This window comes from Schistocerca americana, chromosome 4 (genome assembly GCF_021461395.2).
Source record: "Schistocerca americana isolate TAMUIC-IGC-003095 chromosome 4, iqSchAmer2.1, whole genome shotgun sequence".
Taxonomy (NCBI): domain Eukaryota; kingdom Metazoa; phylum Arthropoda; class Insecta; order Orthoptera; family Acrididae; genus Schistocerca; species Schistocerca americana.
In genome coordinates this window covers 329,879,818-329,899,735 of record NC_060122.1, presented here as the reverse complement: position 1 = coordinate 329,899,735, position 19,918 = coordinate 329,879,818, and the positions used below count along the sequence as shown (strand labels likewise).

The following is a 19,918-nucleotide window of genomic DNA, read 5'->3' as shown; positions in this document are numbered from 1 at the left end:
GACTGAATAGGAATAGGAAATTTATGTAATCGCTGTATCTTATTAACATTAGATTTCCAGTTAATGTTAACCTGCATTGACTTTGTTACAGATGGATTACTGATCGAATTAGAATAAGTAAACTGAATGCTATTGAAGGTTAGATCAACATCTTTGCAAGCACACTGTATATTTCAGTGGTCAGAATTTGTTCATAATAGTGATAAAATAATAAGTCTTGATGGCGAAATAGAAGAGGTTTTATCAATAAAGACTGATTATTTTATTACAATTAAATTTAGAGCGGTGTTAGTCCAAATATATAATCAAAATTCATTGTTCATAATTGTTTATGTGTAGGCCATATTGGAGATGCCGGAGTATGTCTGGAATTTTCGGAATTATTTGATATTCTACAAGAATTTGAACTCAAAGATATTAATGGTTGTATTTGAGAAGCTATTTTGCAGGATTATTGATTATTGTGCTAAATGTCTGAACTTTTACATGTTAATTAATATTCTGTTTAAATGAGCTTGTGTATTCATAACTCTTTCTTGATTTGCAGTTGACTTTAATTTTGGAGATGTTAGATCTTCTAGGTGTTGTTAATCGGTTAAATGTTGACGTTGTGATGATAAAAGATTAAAAATTTACTAGTCAAGATTGTCTTGAGTTTAAGGTCACTTGAGGAGTTGCCAAAAATGTGTAACGAAAAGTGCAACAAGTATCTAAATTAGCCCAGCCCCCCCCCCCCCCCCAATCTACTTATCCCTAGTAAGTTTTTGATATTTTAATACTGTATTTGTTTTTCGTCCTAAGGGGAGGGGCGGATGGGTGGGGGGGGGTCGTTGTAGGTGGGACTCAAGGCTGGGAAGATAGGAAGTTAATGAAGCAGATGTGCACAAAGCAGAAAGTAGCAGAATTGGAAAGGTGGGGCCGGAAGAGATGAGTATTTCAAGGCGTCTAAGACCCATAGAGGACTCAAGAGGCTTTGTAATTGGAGGAGAAAGAATAAAGACTATATGTACACGGATGATGAGTCAGTGGTGACGGAATCTTGATCTACAACTGATGTTGAAGAGTATTGCAAGGATAGCTGAGGAGTATGGAATGATGATAAATATGGGAAAGGTAAAAAATGTGAGTATGAACATTAAGGAAGTGCCAGTCAACATATTCTTAGACGGAAAAAATATAGAACACGTAAAATCATTTCTGTACTACAGAAGCTGTACAGAGGAAATAAGAGAAGTATATCTATGGAAAAGAGAGCATTTCAACAGGTGAAGCAATTACTAACAGCTAGAGGAATTTCAATAAAACTGAGGAAAGGACTTGGTAAAGGTATGTCCGGATTGTAGTATAAGTAGCAGTGAATCATGGATAGTTAATAAAAAAAAAGAAGTAACGAAGAAAACAGAGAGAGAAAGAAGATTGGAAGTGATGAGAAAGAGGAAAAAATCGTGACTGGGACATGTACTGCATAGGAACTGCCTGCAGCAAATAATTATAAAGGGAAAAGAGGAAGGAATGAGAGGGAGAGGTAAGAAGAGAAATGGAAGATGGACGACATTAGAAATGGAAGAAAATACAAACAGACGAAGAAAGATGCTCAGAATTACTAGCGCGTGCTGAAAAGTAATGCTTTCAAATTCTGTAAGTGAGTGAAAACTCGTAAAGGTTTTTACTCGTAAATGAAACAAACGTTATTAACATTCTACATCTTTATTCATCGTGTCTACATATGTGTAGGCTTTGCCGCTAAGGAGCTCTGAATTGTAGCGTGTAACATGGTGGTGTGTAACACAACTACGTCGATGGGTGAGAAACAGCATGCTGTAATAGCGTCTCGAATTCGGAGAGTGCTTCCATAAAAGGAGCACCGTCTCTCCTTCAGCGTGGCAATGGCAGTCCACACATGAGCGTTGCGACATCCGACGCCTTGGGTTCATTGTTGTGGATCATCCTCCATATACTCCTGACTTGGACCATCCGATTTTCATCTGTTTCCAAAGCTTAAAGAACGCCTTCGAGGACTTCAATTTGATACTGATGAAGCGGTGCAAGCAGAGGTGAAGTTATGGCTCCGTCAAAAAGTCAACTTATTCTACAGTGAAGGCGCCAGCAAATTGGTTTCTCGTTGGAAGAAATGTGCCCGTCGCTATGGTGACTGTTCGGAAATAAATACGTAGACATGGAATAAAGATGTAGAATGCTAATAAAGTTTGCATTATTGAAAAATCTTTAAGGGTTTTCGCATAAAAAACTGGAGGTGTCACTTCTCAGTTCGCCGTCGTACGTAGGACTCTAGAACGAGCACTGGAACCGGGTATCTTACAGAAGTAGTCGCGCAATATTAGTGGCTGTCGAATATGATGACTAATTTAAGATGGGAGTAAGGAAGGTTAAGGGCTATGGAATAGTCGACGACGATGTCATTAAAGAGAGAGCACACGCTCGGACTGGGCGAGGATATGGATGGAAATCGGTGACGTCCGTTTTGAAAGGATCTGGGCACTTACCTCAATCGATTCAGGGAAGCCACAGAAAAACCAAACTTGGAACGCCCGTGGTAGATTCAAACCCACATCCACCTGAATGCGAGTCCAGAGTACAGGTACTGCCCCTCCTCTCTCGGAGGCTCAATATTCAGCACGTGCTTTGCCTCTGGCTAGTCATATTACCATTATTTATTTATTAAAGCGAAATGAAAATGAAATTTGTGTCTTACATATATTATCTGTATCAATGAAACTCTCTCCGCTGCTTTAGAGAAAAACCTGTGGAACAGAACTCACATTCTATTCGAACATCGTTCAGTGTATAAAAAAAATCACTAATTTCTGTAGTCGTTTTTCTACTTTTAATACTTTGTGATGGTACGTATTTTGAAAAATCAAAGAAATGAAATTCGTGAGGACGTTAGCGTAAAAGACTAGTGTCTTTCAATGTTCGGGTTTTATCTCCTCGTCACTGAAACGACCAGAGATAGAGCATCAAAGGTATACTTAGTTTTCGCTATACTTAGATTGCGGTGGGAAGTTGTTGCCATTTGTTCTTACAGTCTGTCCTATTCCCAGCTGTAAGGGTGAGAGTTTCTAACCGTATTAGGCCCTGGTCTAAGACTTTTTCGTGAAAGTTCTCGGTTTGAGAAAGATACACTCTATTATGCCCATTGTTTTCGGTATCGACACTATGGTGTTGTGGCCCATCCTTTATTTCGATTTTTGTCGAATTACCAAATGGCCCAAAGAGAAAATCTACAGCTTCCGCAAAAACACTTAATCATTTCCGTATGTTCTATAAACAAGAGTCGATTACAATGAGCTGATTACACTTTGACGTATAATTTAGTTTATAGGTGCCAGGGGAAATAAGACACAATAACACACACAAATACAAAAATATTATTTTTATTGTTAGCGATTATAGGTGGTTTGGAGATGGGTTTCATCGTGTTGATACAAACAAATTCCAGACATAGACAGACGAAAAGAAATTACGTCGTTTTTCCAACGAGTGATTTCTCCATATGGTCCACAGATTTTGCCAAGAGAGCTAAAGGAATTACAGATTTACCTTGTAGTCCATATACATGAAACAAAGTACGTGACGTAGGCAAAATTCAACAAATACAAAAGTGTTCAGGCCTAAGGAACGTACAACATCAACTTCAGTCGGAACAAGTCTCATTTGATGATGCTGATACATCAGCACATATTTCTTGAGAACATTATGCCTTCATATTGTCGTTATTATTTTAACGTCAAAATTTGAAACTGTCACAACAATAATATAAATTGTAGCTCGGTTATGTCTCCACTTTGGCAGTAACTTAACATTCAGTATATGTAGTATCTCACACCTCATAGTGTCTTAAATTCTGTCAGATGAAAATGTGAGAATAGAAACAAAAGTGAAAAAATACAAAAAATAGTTTGCATTGATTAATTTGGCATGAAATTCCTAGGTCACAGTACAGTAGCTAGAATCCTTTGCTTATGTTTCGTCTTGATTTTCTTTTCGAGTGTTTAGGTATTGGACTGCAACGGTGGCTTCGGCAACTTCTTGTCTTGCTTTTCTTTTCGAGTCTTTAGGTATTGCACCGGAACGGTGGCTTCGGCAACTTCTTGTTACTGTTGCCCCCAACATCTTGAAATGTACTGGTAATTGATGCTGAATATTGAAGAGCAACATCAGCATGAAAAACAAGTAATAATGTCTTTGAACATTTAGGTATGCAGGCTTCAGCGTCGACCAGTGTTTAAGTAGGCTGTTGAATCTAAAACGTGCTTATCATGTCTTAATTTGTGGACTCCATGACTGTGTAATCAACTTAATATAGAACATGTATTTATAACAGTAACAATCAGTTACATAAAGCAATTGTTATGTTAAGACATTGCACTCTACTCGTCCCTGATACACAGGTAGAAACGACGTTTTGATGGTTGATTCTTAAGTAAACATGAACATAAAACTGTTTGGTATCACGATATTCTCCTTCGATTAAAATTCAACCTGCTTCAAAGCAACGAAAACAGGAACACATTGCGCCGTACTGTGTTGGTAGTACCTATATGTTATCAATTACAGAACTGTATGGTCTCTTATAAGGGAAGCGATTGCACCCAGCAGTTTCATCATTTTCCCACCAGAATACTATTTCCTAGTTTTTACAACTGATTACTCGAGTACTGTTTGCTTATCGATAGTGACATTTCGTGTATGGCTGACCTTACTTGGCCTGAGGTAATACTCATTACAAAGCAGGATTGCTCTCTGATGGAATAAAACGCAGTATTTAGCAGTTCCTCCGCATTAGGAATGATGTAATCACGGTCTGTTACAGTCTGATTAATAACGTCTCCTGACTTGTCTATGTTCATGCGTATGTCACTTGACAAATACTAGTGATGGAATGTTAAGCAGCTTCAATATGAGCAACTGAAGTGAGCATCAAAAAGCTGTCCGGACTAAAAAATATCAAGTTCTATCTAAACTAGCGCGGACGGGAAAAAAGACATTCCGAATTCGTGGGATCTCATCACGTTGAGAAAGGAGGGTTTCGCTGAACGTCACTCTGCCTTACGGCCCATTTCAAATACGAAAGCGATTGACAGTTCGCTATCGAAGCTGTGAGAGTCGATTCAGAGCGTCGCGTAGTTGTGAGTTATGTTTAGATTATGTACCACGTTGCTCTCTAAATGGGAATTTCAGTCGACCTGTATGATGGTGTTGTTGTTAGTGCCAGAAATTACTGTGGTCTGTCCAGTACATTGTTATGTACGACAGTAACAAAGACGTGCATTATTTACTTCAGAAATTTTGGTACTGAAGATACACATTCTGAAGCTTCTTGATTGTAGCTGAATGACGGACTACGTCACGAAACCGAATTCTTTCGTTTTGCGGGCAGTGTTCCTACAGTGCCTTATATCCAGCCGTATCTCACGGTCACTTTCGTTAACTAAAGCGTGCCAGGACCTCTGATCCACATCCCAAAACAAGATATGCTGAAGAACTTATCTGGAATTTGCAAAGCAGAACAGATGTACTCGCAGGTTGAAGGCGTCAGCCAGGTCGTGAGATACATCTAGATATCTCATAAAAGCAGTGCTTGCGAAAGGCCGGGGCCTAAGTTCGACACTTCGCCCAACATGGAGTTACAACATCTTTGAAAGTATTATATCAGCACGCATTCCGTTGCAGTCATATTACAATTCCCGTTTTCGTTGAAGTGCTAGACCAGCAAAGTAATCTTGAAAGTCTCTGTACTTTGGGAAGTGCTCTAGCCAGCGACTGGCATAGCGAGCGGCGCCGCATACTCGCAGCGAGCAGTTAACACACCGCAGTGGAATGGAGGTACGCCGTCCTACGCCACGTCGCGACACGTCACGTGATCTAAAGGTCTCCAGAGCGGGATAAAGCTACCTGCACAGTGTCGTGTTCAGCTTACATACCTACGCCATTCAAGGTGGCAACCCTCTCGTTGACGACCTGCGCTGTGATTTGTTATAGCAATACCACGGACTTGGGCTTTATTCACGGATCTGCAATATTTCACATTGTTCATGCTTGCCGAAATCGCAGCCATCCAGGTGTTTGCGTTGCCATTCGAACTCTCAGACTATACCAAAAGGAACGGAAGCACCGTTCCAACAGAAAGCAATAGAAGGCTGAATCAGCAAGTCGTAATTGTATAAGTCAGTCCTTAAGGCTAAGAGAAATGTAACGGAAACTTTTCGCTGTCTGGCGCAGTTTAAATACGAAGGGTGACTGAGAAGTTATCGGCCCACCCATGAAATACTTGTCGTAGACGAATGTCAGTTTGGCAGCTAATAGCGTATTCCCTTGCTAGATTACATACAAAATATTTCATGAATATATTTTCTTTGTTGTTTCAGATATTCGTGTTTGAAGTGTGCAGGGTGCATACACTTTGAAAAATGGGTAAAGAGAACATGCGTGTGGTTATCCAGTGTTGCTGAAAAAGGGAATGATGCACAGGAGATCCATAATGACATGATGAAACTATTAGAGGGGGATTATCGATTAGAAAAAAAAACTATAAGGATCTCAGAATCTCTCATTTATCTTTTTTCCTAATTGATCATCAACCATAACACCTCCCGATCATGTTGGTTAAAGTTATTAGAGGAGGATTTCCTTTCTTGTTTCACAATGGAAAAGTGAGTGGCGGAATTCAAGAAGGGCGACACCTCTGTCCCAGGTGCACCTCACAGTGGAAGATCAGTATTGGCTACAGCGGAGGAAAACGTCACTGCAGTCCACGATATGATATTGGCAGACCGTGTGTGAAAGAATGTTATATCACCGAAAGAGTGGGCATTTCTCAGGGCCGTGTTGAACATGTCATAAGAGTTGCACTTGACATACACGAGGTCACACGTCGATTGGTCCCAAGAATGTTGACAGCAGAAAAGAAACACCAGACAAACGCCATGTCCGCCGAAAATTCGTCTCTTTTTAAGGCAGACAGAGTGACATTTCTCCAACGTCCTTCCACAATAAATGGATCATGGGTTCACCATTTTCAGTCCGAATCGAAGGGTCAATCGAAACAGTGGGACAGCCCACCTCACTCATCCCCAAGAAGTTCAAGTCAGTCACATCAGCTGGCAAGATGATGGTCAGTGTTTTTTGGGGGATTTGACGGGTGTTAGCCTGGCTGAACACCTCAAGAAAGGTGAAACAGTGAATCGAGCATATTATGGTGCTCAGTTAGTGTGTTTGAGGTTGACCATCGAAGTGAAACGCGTTGGGGTGTGACAAAAACGAGTACTCTTTCACCAGGACAATGCACCCACACAGACATCTGTCATTGCGATGTCTATCATCGACTACTGTGGCTTCGAACTGGTTCAGCAACCACCTTATCCATACGATTTGGCTCCCTCTGACTTTCATCTGTTCCCTGAGCTGAAGAAACATACAAGGAGGGTATAGTGGGCCTGCAGCATCTATGGCAAAAGTGTGTAACGCCAGAACGGGGCTACGCTGAAAAATAGCCATAATCATTTGGAAAGCTGACAAACTTTTATTGGGTGGGCTGAGAACTTGTCCGTCACCACTCGTGAATCTTAAAGTTTCAGAATCTCGTATGATACATTATAGAATGAAAGTGATGGATAAATGGGTTATCTGGTGATACTAGTCGCAGAAAAGCGATCTGTCAATTCCTTTCCTATTTGGAATGATGTTTATAACCTCTACAGCAATACAAGGACAGCTAAATTACAGTAGACCTGAGGAAGCTGTCAGTGACCACGGACCGTATCTGCGGTTACCGTTAACGGAACTGGATGCACCCCGATGTATTTTCTCCCCAAAGCTGCGGGAAATCCAGTGTACCAGTAGAGAGCGCGACAACGCACATCTTCGGCACGTACTGAAGCGAGTGTCGGCGCTGTCGCGTAGTCTACGCTAAACGACGTTCGCGACGCGCCGGAGGATAGGCCTTCATAGCCGGTAGCTGGCACTGCTTCAGGGGTCACTTGGTGGTGTGTCGCGCCCACGCAGTCCGCTGCACTTGCGACATGAGCTCGCTGCGGTGCGGAACTTTCTCGCTGGTGGACCGGGTAATGGACGGAGGGCCGTTGGCCAGCGGTCGACGCAGCGGCGGAGGGGTGCTCTGGTCGTCAGTGACTCGCAGAGCTGCCAACGCTGCGGAGAGCTGACGCGGGCCCGACGTCGGCGAGGGACCGCCGCCGCCGCCGCCTCCACTCGCGGCCGGGTTGGTCGCGTCGTCAGCGGTGACGGGCACGATCACTCGCAGCCGCCCGTCGGCGTCCGTCGTCGTCAGCGTGCCCACTTGGGACAGCGGCTTGATGAACTGCGACTGCTGCTGCTGCGACGGCGTCGGCGGCGAAGAGTCGTCGTCGCCGGCGCAGGGCGACGAGCGGGTCAGCGACTCCTGCTGCGAAGGGAGGTGCGGCTGGCGGTGGCCGAGTACCGGGGAGCCGGAGTAGGAGGGCGGCTGCGACAGGCGCTGCTGCTGCAGCTGCAGCTGGTGGTGCGCGAACAGCGGCGACGGCGGCGCTCCGCCCGGGTACAGCAGCTGCTGGTACCGGCTGAGCGCCTGCAGCCGCTGCAGCAGCTGCTGCTCGGCTGGCGTGTAGCCGTACGGCGAGCCGAAGGCGGTGGCCGGCGCCTGAAGCAGCGAGCCGCGCGCCCCGGGCGCTCCCAGGTAGGCCGCAGCCGCCGCCGCGGCCGCCGCCTCCGCCTCCTGGTAGTCGCCCGCCATCGGCGCCGACAGGTAGTCGCACAGCAGCGGCAGCGGCAGCTGGATAGCCCAAGGAGCACGGACAGAGACACACACATCGTCTGGATTAGCCACAGGCGGCTCTTCTGGGCATATGCCACTCAGTACTGACTACCAACGTAACAAAACAGTCAGGACCGTGCAGAGATAATTTGAGTCATGTCACAGTGGGGAGATCCTCTTGCAGTAGTATTTGTGAGCAGTACAAATCAGGTGGACAGTACAGTGGTACATTGTGCCCTGGACTGCAGTCATGTCTACGATGTGGACCAGATACATATGTGGGGCGTTCAATAAATAAAGCAACGTTATCAAATTCAACTGAAAATGTGAGGCATTTGTTTGTGGGACATAGTGGAATGTTCCCCTTTCAGCCCCCACAGTTTCATGAGATTCTGATCGGTAGCGGCCCTATATGTAGCCATGAAAATGACATATGTAGCGGAGTTGCGTTCTGAGCAGACTGCCATCATTTGAGCTTCTTTTGGCAGAAAACTAGAGTGTAGCAGTTATTCACGACCTGGCTATGGACAAAAGCACGTTGAGTCGTTGGGCAAGTCGTCTCTCATCATCGCAATAAGGTTGCACAATCCTGTTCGATCTCTGGCGTGCTACTCGACTGCACCCGTTGGAGTTACGGACACTCTCATTCGAGGTGATGGACGGATCACAATCAAACACCTCGTTGCACAACTGAGGAGCAAGATGCAACACGACTTTGGCTCCAGCGTCGACCTGTAGACTGGTACTGGGCATACAGGCCCTCCAAGTAAACTAGTGTAAGGCTGTCACATTGATCCGAGATTATGTTGTAAAATAAGGTTTTGCAGGCAAAAGTGTCGGGAATTCTGAAAGCAAGCAAACAGCCTTCAGAAAAAAAATGTTGCATTACTTATTGAACGCCCCTCGTATAATCTACATTAGCCACAGTCGGCTGTTCTGGGCCACTTACAGAGGAAAGGCTTCAGAAATTGCCAAACAATTCTGCTCATATTTGCTGGTCAACTGAGCACCATCTCAAATAATGCACTCCTTAAGTCATTTTGATCCGCAACCCACCCAAATTTTTTGAGAAAACCACCCTTAAAGTTGATGCTGCACAATCGAATAAATATTACACAATTATACTTGTTGTGTGCTCACAGTTTCTTTTTTTATTGACTTCACCTCATTAGAGTCGTTCAATGCTGCTGCAAGCATGGCTGTCTGACGGAGGAGCGATAGGGGAGGTTGGTGGAACCGGCACAATGCCTCTAGTTTAGTAGCGCGCGTTATTATAGGAGGAGAAGGCGTTCGCGCCTGACAGTGTGTAAATCTGTTGATAATATTGCTAATAGTACGAAGAATAGTGTAGGTGCGCAAGTGATTTTGCATGGTCTTTCAGTGTTTTGTGGATGTGTATTGAATTATACGCTTACTAACGCAGACGCTACTGGACATGGTAATGGTTGGGGAACTGTGGCTGAACTACGTGGTGGTAAAGTAGATACTGTAGCAGGCCTGGAGACTTATAACAGTCGAGAAATTATTGCTTATCGGACATTTCATTTTACACGAACAAACTTGAGCATCAGGTCTTCTTTCCATACTGCCTCGCAAGCTGCAGCTGATTTGAGGACTCTATGAAATTCAGATTCAGCCAATGTTGTAAGCGTTAGAACAGCATCACAGCACCTCCCGCTTTTTATGAATGTCACCCTGCTCGATTGGGATTATTTTATCGCTGACCCCTTAGCTGCGACTGAGGATAGCCTCTCCAGTTAGTTATATCGCACGATGCTCACGATGAATAGGGATATGGGTCAATTGTTAACCACAGCAGTTCCTTTTTGTACTGGTTTCGTAAATGCAAGTACTTTAGTTTTCACGGTATTTCACTGAATAGTTCTGTGAGTTCTTATTTCATCAGGAGGCCCACAGCCTTAAGGGACTTCCAATAAACCCCATCAAATACATCGGCTTTATTATTCAGAGAGATCAGAGCTAAGTTGGGTGCATTTATGTCAAAGTGAAGTGCACAGTAAGGGTAACTAGGTGTCTTTGCATACAATATTTTACAGTATGTTTATCTACGTTATTTACGTGTGCGTTTCTTTTTTTAATATCTAGATCTGTACCAAAGTACCATGCCTTGCGGATGGTATGCATGAAATTCAATCCATCCGTGGATAGTGTCACTTATGTCTTCTATTCTGACCGAAAGCCTTCAGTATATCTTCGGGTGTTATTTTACTGTGAAATTAGTGATACCGTTTATCCAGTTGGTTACACTCTTGTGTCCATGCAGGCATTTTCGGACACAATCCACGTGGTTTGAGCTTTCCTGATTATATGTATCTTGCATACAATGACACTGGCCTATAAGTTGAAGCAGGTCTCTAAATTCCATCCGAAGGTCCAACGGCACCGACCGGTCGCCATGTCATCCACAGTCCACAGATATCACTGGGGCATGTGGTCAGCTAACCGCTATCCCTGCCGTATGTCAGTTTACGAGACCGGAGCCGCTACTTCTCAATCAAGTAGCTCCTCAGTTTGCCTCAGAATGGATGAGCGCACCCAGCTTGCCAACAGCGCTCGGCTGACCGGAAGGTCACCCGTCTAAGTGCCAGCTCAGCCCGATAGCGCTTACCTTCGGTGATCTGACGGGAACCGGTGTTACTGCGGCAAGGCCGTTGGCCGAAGCAAGCCTCTAGTGGATATTAATAGCTTTTTAAGTTTGACTCAAGTTCACAGTCTCGGCGGAGCCATGTTAAAATTCATTCGTGTCTATGGAACTGAACTTCTAGAAAATGAACGTGTGTGTGTGTTCGTTATCATTCCCCACATTTAGAACCTTTAAGGAATCTAAAGAAAAGTGCTCTGAATAAGTAAAACGCTCACTTACGCCTTAAGACCTACCAGCCATCAATAGACGCTTAACATTATCAGATTACAATGTAAAGACCACGTCCAGGAGAAGATGATTTAGACAACATCGTGCGCTAAATTTGCATTTTTTTGTCAGGTTCTCACGATGAATTTGGAGTTTTAATAGTAATATGTAAATCGATGAGACCTTTATTTGATATGTGAGCTACCTTTTTACAACGGATAAGACAGTGTATAAGACTAAAGAACATGCAAATGGCGAATGATATGTCAGTGTTCTTGTGTCCCCTCAGAACAGGGCATAAAATGAACATGTAATTCCCGCACCGTGGGTATAGCCCAGCCGATTTCCGTAAGATGATAAGAAGGAATTTCGATCATGTACAGACAGATGGAATACACTGGGTAATCACACAGTTTAACAACGTGAAATCGATGAGACCTTTATTTGATATGTGAGCTACCTTTTTACAACGGATAAGACAGTGTATAAGACTAAAGAACATGCAAATGGCGAATGATATGTCAGTGTTCTTGTGTCCCCTCAGAACAGGGCATAAAATGAACATGTAATTCCCGCACCGTGGGTATAGCCCAGCCGATTTCCGTAAGATGATAAGAAGGAATTTCGATCATGTACAGACAGATGGAATACACTGGGTAATCACACAGTTTAACAACGTGAAATTATCACGAGCTTAAAGCTTCCAAAGGAGGAAATCGCCGATTTAATAATGAATTATTATGTTGGATAAAGATGGCATTTCTATGGTAGCATTATTGAGAGTGACGAGATACAGTTGCGAGGAAATGCCAGACGAAATCTATTTCTGGACATGTAGCTTCCAGTTATGCCATGCCGACACTTGTTGATAGCCGCATCAAGGGGCAATGACCTCTACTCGGTCTTTGGAGCTCCGAGTTTCTCTGGCGCGGTGGTTGGCCGAGGAGTGAGTATGATGTTGACTGGCAGTGGGGCAAACCGGAAGCGTGGCGGACGAGGATGCCGGCACGGGACGAACTTAAACGGGTGTCTTATGACGTCCGCACCGAGCAGATGCAACGAACTAAGGCGACCAAAATGTGGTTAAAAAAACAGTGGCGGGGGGCAGAGAGAACTGTAGGGAATAAGTAGTGTGCTCGGTGTTGTTGCAGAAGTATCAGATAACACTGGAAGCTGAAGAAGTGAGTTAAAATTTGTGCTGCGGCCGGGACTCGAATGCGGGTCTTCTTGCTTAATAGGCATATATGCTGACCATTACACCACCGCAGCATTAAGGTCAACATACCTGCACGAACTACTAATGTCAAATTCCCTCCCCCAACACAGAAACTAATTCACATCTCCCCTTATATTGTCACTATTGTCACTTTGGTAGTTCGTGCAGCTATGTTAACCATAATGCTGCGGTGGTGTAGTGGTTAGCATGTCTGCCTAGTAAGCAAGACAACCCGCGTTCGACTCCCACACGCAGTACTAACTTTAATTCTCTTCTTCACCTTCCAACGTTATTGTAGATAAATTAGACACTTAAATGTCTCAGGGAAAATTTAGTTTAAAAAGTATCAAGACTCGATCGCAAACCGTGATATCTGTATTTTGTGCCGATGTAAGCACTTACGAAGCCGATATTTCCATTAAACTATGATTGTACTGTGCCTCTGCTGAGAGTTTACTAGAGAAGCCTCTTGTCACTGTTCACTACTGCTTGTCGCGGTCTGTCTCTTGTGCAATACCAAGTACTACTTGTGGTTCAGACACATGGTGCTGAAGTTAATAGTGGACAATCCTTTTCAATGTGTCAGTGGTATTTTAAGAGGAACACTAAAATCCGTCCTTATAAGGCGCCAGAGTAATAGACTGGTGTTTCTCTAACAGTTTACGTAGCAGTCTGAACTCGTTACGGATGCTTGCATATTATTTGTTAAGCTGATGACATGTTATTTTACCAGTGGCTAACATACGCCTGTTGCAGCTTAATGAAACCAGTGTCTAAGAGATATGTATATGAGGGCACGGTCTCTGCCGATGAATTCCATGTAATGTAGCTTCTGTAAAAGGAAAACACGCCATATACATGTTCTATGTTGGTGAATTACTGGGTAGGATAGGGTCAGAGTTTGAGGCCTGTTGTATCAAAAGGAAAGCATTATTTTGTAATTAGTATAGACTTATGTATTCCTGTAAATGATCCAGCTAAAGGGACCACATGTGAATTGAAAGGCCAATGGGTTCCATAATTGTGGTTTGGGGATAAATCAAGATGACTTAATTATGTTTTTTTAAGTAATAATTTTGGATTTTGCATTTTTGTTGTTGTTTTTAGAGTCATAGAATCACTTCCCGTCATAACATTGTACAGTAATGCGTTTATACTTTGGGTCCTTATTCTGTAATTTGACGATCAATAAATATTACATTGTATTATACACTTAATCGACTTCACGACCAATTATTTTGGGCCTAACTCCCTGCTTCCACAACAGTGCAGAGGTACGTAACAAGCGTGGTCGATTTAACCTTTTAGCCTTGAAAACTACGACGGAAAGACAAACAATAAAGCATGATGCTGCCTGCAGAAGGCAAATTAGCTCTTCTACTTGTGAATAATTTAATCACGTGACGTTAAAAGAATCAAGGGAATAGAAATTTGGAAAGAATAAGATCTTTGTCGTAATTTATACCTGTCTGTGATCGTCAATATCCTTTTCTTTGTTTGTTGACTAACACAATCTCACAGCATTTTCAACAACAGTTACCATTTTAGGCCGTCGTTAGTTATCTTCAGAACAGATGGGGAAGCAACAGATCATTCATTAAAAACACCGACGAATTCAAAGCTCATTGTCAATGACAAGTATATGACAAAACTGAAAAATTCACAAGAATACGATATCTGGATAATGACACGGGGAAAAATTATCTTCTAATACGACGTTGAGGTAGAGAGAGAAGATATATTTCTGAGATCGATGTTGTATTTATTTTATTTATAGGAATTACACTGATGAGCCAAAACGTTGTGACCACCGCCCACTGCGAGGCTGAATGCCTCCTGGTGGTGTTGCGGGCACGCGACGCTGTAAGGAAACAATGTAAGTGGAAAAGAGACGGCTGGGCAGTTTTATAGCGAAGATACGGGCCGCAACTGACATAAGCGGGTTTCAAAAATGGTTCAAATGGCTCTGAGCACTGTGGGACTTAACTTCTGAGGTCATCAGTCCCCTAGAACTTAGAACTACTTAAACCTAACTAACCTAAGGACATCATACAGGTCCATGCCCGAGGCAGGATTCGAAGCTGCGACCGTAGCGATCGTGCGGTTCCAGACTGAAGCGCCTAGAACCGCACGGCCACACCGACCGGCGAAATTTTGTGATGTGTAAGTAGACACACGTGTGGAAACCTGTCAAGGACTTTTAGAATCCATGCCAAGCAGAATCGCTGCTGTATTGTGTTTGAAAAGTGGATCAACACGCTATTAAAAAGGCGGTCATAATGTTTTGGTCCATCGGTGTATGGTGCTCAAAAGGGTACTGAAGAAACCGTTTTGATAAGATGCATTGACACAAAGACATAATTTATGAGTTACACAATAAACTACAAAGCGATGTCAGATGTGAGAAGTGGTTCACTTTGCATCTTATCACATATAAAGAAGAGGTAAAATTTAACAGAATAACAAGAATGGAGAACAATTAAAACCAGAGTCATCACGCTGAGAACTAAGACGATGGACCATTACATCTAAACAAATCTGTTATGTTTATACGTAACACTGAGAGCGTTATTTTCGATAGGACGCCAATGTTGGCTAAAAAATTCACTACAATTTCGCCATCTGAGTGTTATGCATGTACTCGTATATACTCGTATGACTTCACAGATCTGAAGAATATTTGTGCTGGCTTAGAACTACAGAAGTTGACGTTAGAATTTTCTCACTGTAATAGAAAGTGATTTCAACTCCTGACAGCTTTCGAAAGCTCGAGTACTGCATTCGAAATGACGCGGCTTATAAAGCGAGAAAAATTTACTGAATGGAATAACAGAGTCACCAGAGACAGGTCAAAATATTTTTGCCAGCTAGTGGTAAAATGGCATTCGAGAAAGCAGACAAAAAACAGATTTGTTGTATCAAAGGAGGACACTTCGATGAAATCGATTCACCTCTCTGAGGAAGGTCAGTTGGTTTTGGCCTCGTCATTTAACTCAAGAACTGGCAGATGTAATGAACTATGATTTGCCAGCCATTTGCTTACGACGGTAGAAAGAAAGAAGATAAAGTCGTGTATGAGTAAAGTGTGGTAGATGACCCGACCGGATAGCCGTGCGGTCTAACGTACTGCTTCCCGAAGCGGAAAGGCGTGCCGGTCCGGCGAATTAGTGTCGCAGTCCAGTCCGGCGAATTAGTGTCGCAGTCCGGTATGCCGTCAAGCCTGTGGATGGATTTTAAGGCGGTTTTTCATCTGCCACGGCGAATGCGGGCTGGTTCCCCTTATTTCGCCTCAGTTACACTATGTCGGCGATTGCTGCGCTAACACTGTCTCCACATACGCGTACACCACCATTACTCTACCATGCAAACATTTCGGGTTACACTCGTCTGGTGTGAGACGTTCCCGGGAGGGGGGGGGGGGGGGGGGGGAGGGGGTTCCACCGGGGGCCGAACAGCACAATAACTCTGGGTTCGGTGTGGGGCAGGGATGAGGTGAGTGGGGTGCTGTAGTCTGTTGTGGGGTTGTGAACCACTGAGGGCTACGGCGGGGACGAAACCTCTCCGCCGGTTCTAGGTCCCCGGTTCAATACTCACACACAGATACAAACAAAGTATGGCAGATAACTTGGCGACTGTAAGAATACCCGTTGCTAGTAACTGTCTTTCGGTCACAAGGTAATAGACGCCTACACACTATCAGCAAGAAGAGGTCACGTATTCAGGATTCTTCGCTAGACACGCATCAAACGTACACCATTGCAATCCTCTCTCCAGGATATTCGATGGAACAGCCTCGACAATGGAGTTTCTTTTCAAATTGTTTTCCCACAACTTGATATTCAACCCAGCAAATACCCAGAGGTAAAAAAAAACTATAAACTACTCAGTGATGGGAATTTGTCATATGATTGATGAAACTGTTTTACTGTTATTTCTGCGTGCTGTTCGGCCTGCACCGTAACCTAAAATATGTTGAGTGCTGTATGTAAATGAAAAGAACAAAGTTACAGATTAAAAAAGCGGAATACCTGGAACGACATGACGAGTATATATTAGCGTAAAATGTGCGCGTGTGACGGGAGAGCAGTGTTGCTGACGAAGCGCCAGGCTGTGGCAGACGCCCTCAGCCGCCGTTGCCAAGTGTGCACCTGTCCGGCCGTTTCTTTGGCGTAATGTGGACGCCCTACGAACTGCCGTCAGCCGGGGTAAAGTGCAGAGGAGTACGGCCAACAGGATAATTTTTCAGCCGCGTGCGTCTACACTGTAAAGGTAATGTTACAGTATTCGTATCGAATGTTGTTTCTTGCAGTGTCTTGCGCGCTGCTAGACATAAAGTGCGCAACCCAATTACAGGATCACTTTTTCGAAACCTCGTAATTACTTCCCATTGCGAAGTATAAAGCTGAAATTTGGTTCAAAGGTGCCTACAACCTTCCTCAGTAACTATGCAATAGCATGGCACATAGTGACGTCACCTTAGGGTTCTACGACACTCCAAACAGCAATGTATCGACACATGCGAAAAAACAGGCCAGAGCTCAGAAGTTCATGTGAGGTGTAATGTGTGTTGATGACGTCACAATGGCACTAAATTTCACAAAAATTATGACGCCTCCTCGATGGGTGTCAGAACCGCGTCGCCCAGCGCTGAAATCTCGCTATTTTCTTATGTGTGGCCAATGAAAACGTTTCAGTCACATCGCCGCTCAGAACTAGAACGAAAAGGCCTCAAGGGGTGGTATCAAGGGCGTAATGGAACCAACTCAGCGTCGATTCCTACACATTTTGCGATCCTACACGGCAATTCATAGTGCGCTGTAAAACAGGACGACATTCTTAACAATCTTTGAGCCTGCTGGCACCTCACGGACGCTTCAATCCTCTACTAAGGGCATCGTGGGATAGTAACTACATTGATCATGATCGCACCCCTTTTGAGTGCAGCGTGGATGCCATTTTTGCTCTTGTGGACGGTGTGGAACAAGGAGGGGCCTTTCAAAACCGTTCGACTAAATTATAATGCGATTCGATGCAACAAAGGGTTCTTATGCTTTTTCAGCTCTCCCATTTGGCGCCCTCTTAAAAATCTTTGACGCTGCTGAAACCCCATGGACGCTTCAACGTTCCACTAAGGACATCGTCGGCTAGCAACCCCACTGAACATGATCGTACGCCTTTGGAGTGCAACGCGGACGCAATTTCTGCTCTGGAGTACAGTGCGGAACAAGAAGGGACCGTTGAAAATCATTCGACGAAATTTTAACGCGATTTGAAGCAGCAAAGGGTTCTTATGCTTTTTCAGCCCTCCCTCTGTGGCTCCTTCCTGTGATGTGATCAAGGGAGCGTGTGGTTCAAATGGCTCTGAGCACCTATCGGACTTTACTTTTGAGGTCGTCAGTCCCCTAGAACTTAGAACTACTTAAACCTAACTAACCCAAGGACGTCACACACATCCACGCCCGAGGCAGGATTCGAACCTGCGACCGTAGTGGTCGCCCGGTTCCAGACTGTAGCGCCTAGAACCGCTCGGCCACACAGGCCGGCTGATGATGTGGCACTGACACATGTTTGGAATATGGTGCCAATGTGACATCGGTAACCTACGTTACATCTCACTCGAACTTCTCAGCTCTGGCCTTTTTTTTTCGCATGTGTCGTCATCTTGCTGTTAGAAGCGTCGCCGAGCCCAATTGTGTAGTTGCAGGGTGCCATGCTATCACATCATTACAGAGGAAAGTTCCAGGCACCTTGGAGCCAAACTTCAAACTTATACGTCGCAGTTTTAAATAATTGTGTTAATCCAGTAATATCCAGTTTAATCTAGCTCCAGATTAATAATGTTTAGAAGGTACTAGCTGGATTCACTTTTTCAGACTTTGCTTCCCGTATTTGCCTTAAGCGATATAGGGAAATCACGGAAAACGTGACTCGGGATGGCTGGACGCGGATTGATAAGGTCGTCCTCCAGAATGTGTGTCCAGTGTGCTAGCCACTCCCCACCTCATTCGGTAAAAGTCACGATTTATCGTCTTTAATATACGAAGTGGTTCACAATTCCTATTAGAGTTTGTTGAGGATATATAGGGGACTTAGTAGATAAAGTTTTGATGCTGATCCCACTTCCGGTAATGTACCATTTGGATATAAAATGAGTTTGAAGATCAGATCTCCCGCTTCACAGCACTCATACAAACCGAGAAGAGAGCGCTGGTCAACCACTTTTGTAATTATGACATCAAATACCATTTTTGTCCGACAACAACAACGGCTCCTAGAAAATGGTGCATTCGTAACTAGGCTGGTTGACTGCGGTACTCCATAGGCGCGCTGCACACTCGACTTTGAAGAGGACGCCCTTCGTATAGTAGAACAGGTTACGACAACGAGTACTTAAAACATCATCCGTGCCATGGGCTCTTGTAGAACATACAGGTTAGTCCTACCATGAAGCATTGAAAGTGATCTGATCTTCAAACTTGTTTTGAATGCAAACGATACATTGACATGGGTTACCTACAAAAACTTTATATACTAAGTCTCCTTTCGTACCATTAGCAATCTGTAATAGGGTGATTCGGCTGTCTCTACCTATGAATTTTATGCAGTGATTTCAAGTGCCACATGCAGTATTTTCATATTGCCTAGTTCGCTACGTGTAAACTGTGGGTCCCACAGAAAAAAATTAACAGGACCTTCTTGTAGGATATTTAATGTAGTTAAATTCTGTACTAGGGTACGTTTTCGCTAGAGGCCGTTGTATTCGAATTATTCAAGAAAACTGTACAAAAGTGACCTTCAGCGCGGTTTTCCTGAACAACTTGGAAACTGTGGCCTCTAGAGGCAACGTATCCCAGTATGAAGTTTAACTACATTAAATTTCCTACTAAAAGGTCCTGTACATTTTAACTCCACGACCATTAGTTTCCATGTAGCAAGCAAGAGAATATGAAAATCTCGTGAGCGGTTTTTGAAGGCGTTGTGGGGTGCATAAAACCCATAGTTAGGGGCGGTTGAATCACCGGATATAAAAACAGGGTCACTTCCGGAAGAAGACAGCGAC

At 43.9% G+C, this 19,918-nt stretch overlaps 1 protein-coding gene across 1 annotated transcript in view; it reads right to left on the bottom strand.

The window, feature by feature from the left end:
• Positions 1–3,379: 3,379 nt before the first annotated feature.
• The window catches only part of LOC124613449 (carboxyl-terminal PDZ ligand of neuronal nitric oxide synthase protein-like), a 970,717-nt gene continuing 954,178 nt past the window's right edge, over positions 3,380–19,918 (bottom strand). Inside the window, exon 11 of the mRNA XM_047142152.1 lies at positions 3,380–8,788. Within this exon, the coding sequence (XP_046998108.1) occupies positions 7,997–8,788 (792 nt within the window). The 3' untranslated portion in view covers positions 3,380–7,996. The remainder of the gene's footprint in view (positions 8,789–19,918) is intronic.